Source organism: Entelurus aequoreus, linkage group LG11 (assembly GCF_033978785.1).
Source record: "Entelurus aequoreus isolate RoL-2023_Sb linkage group LG11, RoL_Eaeq_v1.1, whole genome shotgun sequence".
Taxonomy (NCBI): domain Eukaryota; kingdom Metazoa; phylum Chordata; class Actinopteri; order Syngnathiformes; family Syngnathidae; genus Entelurus; species Entelurus aequoreus.
The window spans coordinates 58,244,888-58,250,887 of record NC_084741.1 but is presented as its reverse complement, the minus strand read 5'-3'; the positions used below and the strand labels follow the sequence as shown (position 1 = coordinate 58,250,887).

Sequence of the window (6,000 nt, the reverse complement as noted above, 5' to 3'; positions counted from 1 at the left end):
TTTTTTGATATTTTTTTAAACAAAAACAAATAGTATACTTTACACTCTGACGTAAAGGAAAATTTGACAGATTTACAATCATATTTAAATGAATAATGATAGGTTATATGATTATTCAAATTCATATTCTGGCAACTTTATATTAAATTTGTTGGCACTTTTTTGGATATTTTTTTAAACAAAAACAAATAGTTTTGGGGGGTTTATTTAGATATGTTCCAGATATGTTGATCCCAACTTTTAAAGTCAAAAACCCAATTAAGGTTTTATCATCAGTTTTAAAAAGCAGGTTTCAACCAAATTCAAGCAATACTTAACATGTGGCAGTGACGTTCGGTTTAGGGTGGGATCCGGGCCCAGAATTTGGTGCTATGCCCCTGGGTGTAATGGTACATGTATTCAAAACCAGACTTTTTTTGGTTCATTTTTTTATGACCATGACTCAGTCCTTTGATAAATGGCTCTCAGTCAAGGCAGATACAAGCAATTCAGATGCTTTTTATTTAGCGGAACATATTCACAAGGAAACAGACCCGTCTAATAAATCCAAAAAGTATGCAATATGCACTATAATCATACAAATAAATCGGGGTACTTATCACAAGTTCACTCATTAAAAAAAATCACTTATTAAAAAAAATCACATACAGGCTATACAGCATTTCTGTTCAGCAGAGGCTTAAATAGAAGAATGCAATGATCAGCAGTACATGGATTATTATTACCCAGATATTCTTCTCATGTCTTTCATAAAAGTCAATGCACTCCATATTTTTGTCCTTTGGGTAACAGTGGAGCATCGTACTCTTTTCAAGCAGTCATTATGATTGATTGTCCATGCAATGATCATGCACATGGGAGAAAATTCACCTGGTACACCACATGCAGCTGAGAAGGAGAGGTGATGAAAGGGTTAATCGGGAGCCAGGAGGGCAGGATAACTGTCATGCAACTTTTCATAGTGTAAAGTCATATCAATGTCCCGCATAGCACCATGTCCTCGCTCACACGTCTGAATTAATGCTCAGGTTGGCCAAACGTGGGTCAGAGTTGATCTCATACCTGTAATGATATCCCTCCATGTGGTCCCTACAAGCATCCCTGATGTTGTACATCCACCGCTTGATGCCTTTCCGGTTCAAGTAGAGCACCAGCAGGAATATGACGCCAATCAGTGCCAGCACCAAGCCCAGGAAGACGTATGAGGTCTCCAGCACGCCCTCCATGTTGCCCGAACACTTTAGCTGGGATGTCTGCACCTGCACCAGCGGCCGGCGGCTCAGTCGCACGGGGTCCGCGCAGGTCAGGCTCTTCGTGTCGGTGACCTGCGTGGAGTTCTTCAGCCACACCAGCATGTCCTCGATTAAACAATCGCAGCGCCACGGGTTCCCGGCTAACCGAACGTGAAGGTCTGACTTGAAGTTGAGCTCAGTCAGTGTGTTGCCGAGAAGATTCCTGAGACTGTTGTCCCTCAGGTCGAGGTCACGCAGCGGGGGCACCTTCAGGATCTCACTCGAGATGGAGATGACGGAGCTGTTCCGCAGGTTGAGGTTGACCAAATTCGACAGGCCTGCGAAGGTACCATCTGGAAGAAGCACGATGTCGTTGTCGGACAGGTCCAAGACGGTAAGCTGGAGGAGGTTCCCGCTCTGTATGATGCTCAGGACCTCGCTCACAGAGGAATGATTGTGAAAAGATCTACTGAGGTTCAAAACTTGTAATTTACTCTCACCCGGAAATGCGTTTTCACTGAAAGTTTGGATTTTATTGTTGCTCAGGTCCAGGCGCACCAGGTTTGGCAAGTTCTGAAACACCATTTCCTCCACAGCCTCCAGGTCATTCCCGTTGAGGTAAAGATCTGTTAGTAATTCCAAGCGAGTGGGAAAAGAGTCCTGGTTGATGTTGGGAATGTTGTTTCCAGTGATCCACAGAAATGTGGTATTGACGGGTATGGGATGTGGAATCACGTCCAAGTCCTGGTTTTGGCATTGAACCGTTTGAAAGGAGCAAGTGCATTTTTCTGGACAGCCTTGGCAGGACAAGATGACAGCCAACAGGAGAAGTAAGTGCATCCCAGAAGACATATGTGCATTCATTCCTTCACCTTGACACAAGCGCGATGCGCTCTTAATGGCTTTTACCATCTGCCTGTGCCTTAAAGTCGCCTCCTTGTCAATTTTTTTCTCACCTTAATCCGTTCCAGTTCCAGGTCGAAAGCCATAAATCTATCCCCAAACCATCTTCACTGAAGTCTTCATTTCCTCCATGAGGGCGGAAGAGCTTAGGTGGCAATACACAAAAACTTATTTTCCGTGTTCTTTTTACCCCCCACTCTCTCTGAACGTTAACGTGCTACAAAACACTACGAAAAACACTTCCAAATCAAACTCGACAAAAGTAACGACACGTACAACAATATCACCTCGTCACAGCCAAGTGTCGTTTGGAAGTCCGCAGCTCGGCAACCTGCTGGGAAAGCAAGTAGAGGGAACCAACGTGGTTGCCAAATGGGTAAAGACACGATATCGATAAAATGATCGTATTTGACGGAAACTGGTCCTACATAGCCGAGTTTGAAGTTGCTCAGGAATATCTGCTACAGTAAACAATTACTATAACAATATATAGTAAAGTACTAGTTTGAATAAACTACTGTAATAACCAAACATTACTGGCAGAACAGTGCCCTCGCCTGGCTTCAAAGAATCAAGTTAAACATTCCAAAAAAGTACAGGGTGGAATACATTGTTTGCTATTATCAATGTATTACAGCTGTTAAATTATATTTTTTCGAAATTATTGCTTATGCATCAAACGGAGGGTAATATTATTGTACAATTGTACGTCTGGCAACGCAACTTCTAAACAAAGCAGCACTACTCAGGCTGGACCATACCATTATACACCTCTAAAGGGGGCGAGCAAGACTCCTCCATTTAACTCCATATTTATATATATTCACATAGTTCTGTCCATGGTATCATGAACTATGTCATTGGTATGGCTTTTTAAGACAAAATTGACAATAGAAATATTCATCCAAATCATTCAATGTAACTCTAAAAATCCCCTTTAAGTTATAATAGTGCTGACTAGTAGCCTAGTAGGATTTGAGACCTCTGAAGGAGTTCTATTACTACAAAGTCAGGAATAATTTAGCATACCCAATTGATACATTTAAAATAATAATATAATACCTATGTAACTTCAGTAATTCAGCTAGTGTCTATACAAAAACTACTGTATGATAACATCATTATTAGAGCTGGGCAAAGTTACATTTCGCATACTGTATTTTTTTGTTTTTAATTTGATACTAAGGAAATACAGTACAAAGAAAACCTTTTTGAGATCATTTAATGTTTTGGGATTTTTTTTTGCTTTTAATTTGTTGAACTTGGTTATAATCACAAACAACAATTATCCATCCATCCATTTCCTACCGCTTGTCCCTTTTGGGGTCACGGGGGGTCGCTGGAGCCTATCTCAGCTGCATTCGGGCAGAAGGCGGGGTACACCCTGGACAAGTCGCCACCTCATCGCAGATACTACAATTATGTATCGTCACATTTTTTTGTGCACACTTTGACAACAATATAAAACAATGCAACATTATCAGCAAAATTATACAATCATTCCCTTTAATTGCATATAATCGTATGAGCAAATTAAGGTAAATACCAAAAAAATATGTTTTATGTTTGTAAACAGTATAGTAATATGTAAATGTATACCGGTACCTTTTTTTTTTTTTTAACAACAAACGAAACCACACACATATATTTGTAAAAGTAAACATAAAATATAAATGTCGGAAATATAGAAACATCATCAAACTAGTATCTATGTTAGCTACCTCTCTTTGTTTATAAAGTATATTTTCTGCTGGATCTACTCTCTATTTTATGCGGTCCTTTTTTTTGCTGTTACACGTACTGTAATATTGTACATGGTAATTGTGATTTGTTATATATTGTATGTATTGTATAAAATATAATATAATATAATATATCAGTATACAGTATGTACTGTATATATAATATGTAAATATTACATATATGTTATATTTTATATTGCTACTATGGTACATTTTTAGTCTACTTTATACCTTTTGTTTTCGCCTTCTTTTTGTGCCCTTGTGTGCATTATGATTTCCATCCTTATCCTTTCCACCCTTTGTTACTGAGCTACTGTGTGGAACAATTTCCCTTGTGGATCAATAAAGTTTGTCTAATTTCTAATACCCTTGTGTCGATTGATTGGCCCCCCTCTAATAATTATTATTGCTACCAATAGTTGCTGATATTGGCATCAATCAACAACCAGTTTTTTTTTTAAATAAGATTTTCATAACATAAAAAAAATTAATGTTTTTTTAACACTGACCTCAATATATTTTCTCAATATGAAAATATGGGGTAGATCTGCAAACTAGAGTCATTAGAGTTGTCAGTAAAATTAGGATGTATACTTTTAACACCATAACCGACAGAGGAGTTTGCATTTTGGTTTTGATGATGTAAGGGTGTGCACATCAATATGTCCCATTTAGAAGACCTCCCTGCTCTCCTATTCTTAGCCTGCAGGGTCAACGTAACAATCATCGGAGTATGTCCATGAAACCTGGATGAAGGCTAAAAGCAATACTCTACCACGCTTAGTACCACTCAAACATATATACAGGATAGCATATCCTACTATTGTATACATTTTAAAAACGGCAAACATATAATTTCACATACAGATTATTTAATATGTCACCGCACATTCCTGTATTTATACATTCAATAATATTTCTGTCATCTGTTACTCTATTATTTATTATTGCATTTATTAATAAATGGAGAGAGGGTAAATGAGCTGTGCTTCTTTCTCCTGCTTTTCGCACATGTTGTATTGTGCAAGTGAAAAGATGTAATAATCCTCAATATAACTTGTTAAGCATGGGCAAACCATATAAATCATTACCATAAACAGGGTTTTAAAACCATATTTTAATGAATTATTTAGTAGAGAGATGCAGGGCTTATTAACTTGCTAGTTGACAAATTAATAAATGGAGGCCTATTTGAAAGATTGCTTTTTTTATATAGGGCATTGTTACTCAACTGTCGGTCCAAGGGCCAAATATAGTCCAGGAATGACACCATAGTGGCCCTGAGTTCAGTTCAAAACTTGCAGCAAATTCCTAAAAACACCCGAGTTCTCCTGTCGTACTTGGACCACTGTAAACACATTAGCATATCCTTGCATTGACATGTTAACCTTGCTAGAAACAGAGAACACTGGGGTCCAAACTGGTGATTTACATAACTGAGGCGTTCCTCAAGGCACCCCTTTAAGTCCTCTCCTTTTGGGCAATTACAATTTTTGTTCCCTGCAAAGTAATTTATGTAACTAAGGTGTTGATGTAGCTTGTTTACCTCAGATGCAGGCAGTAGTAATTTGTTCAAATTCTTTAGTTATAATTGGGGTGTTCCTTAAGGTTCTATTTCAGGTCCTCTCCTTTCAATGATTTGGGCTATTCAACTGGTGGACCATGGGTTTACTTCAAAAAACTTGTGAGAGACTCACATTTTTGCAGCAGAATCTTAACAACACTTGAGTCCAAGAGATGATCTTTAACTACGTTTTTTGCAGGCAGTCCTTAAAAACAGCAGAGCGCTCCTGTAACTGACAAAATCGACCAACATCAAATGTCTACTGTAGAGGACGCTGGTTCTCCGTAATATACAAAACCCAAAAACCAAAATAGACAGCAAAAACAAGATACTTAACGTTTGAAATGGAAAACTTAATTTTTTGCAAATAAACAAAGAGGAAAAGAACCATCCGGATTGTTCTAGGCGCAAAGTTCAAAAGCCAGCATCTGTGATGGTATGGGGGTGTATTAGTGTCCAAGGCATTGGTAACTTACACATCTGTGAAGGCACCATTGATGCTGAAAGGTACATACAGGTTTTGGAACAACATATGCTGACATCCAAGCAACGTTATCAT

General features: G+C 38.4%; 1 protein-coding gene across 1 annotated transcript; it reads right to left on the bottom strand.

Moving 5' to 3' along the window:
• Positions 1-539: 539 nt before the first annotated feature.
• LOC133660743 (trophoblast glycoprotein-like) lies at positions 540-2,189 on the bottom strand. Its single transcript, XM_062064324.1, has one exon. It carries the CDS (start codon positions 2,142-2,144, stop codon positions 1,005-1,007), a length of 1,140 nt encoding a protein of 379 aa, XP_061920308.1. The 5' UTR covers positions 2,145-2,189; the 3' UTR covers positions 540-1,004.
• Positions 2,190-6,000: the final 3,811 nt, after the last annotated feature.

Coding starts and splice junctions, on each gene's coding strand:
- LOC133660743 (XM_062064324.1), bottom strand. CDS start 2,144: ATGGTAAAAGCCATTAAGAGCGCATCGCGCTTGTGTCAAGGTGAAGGA.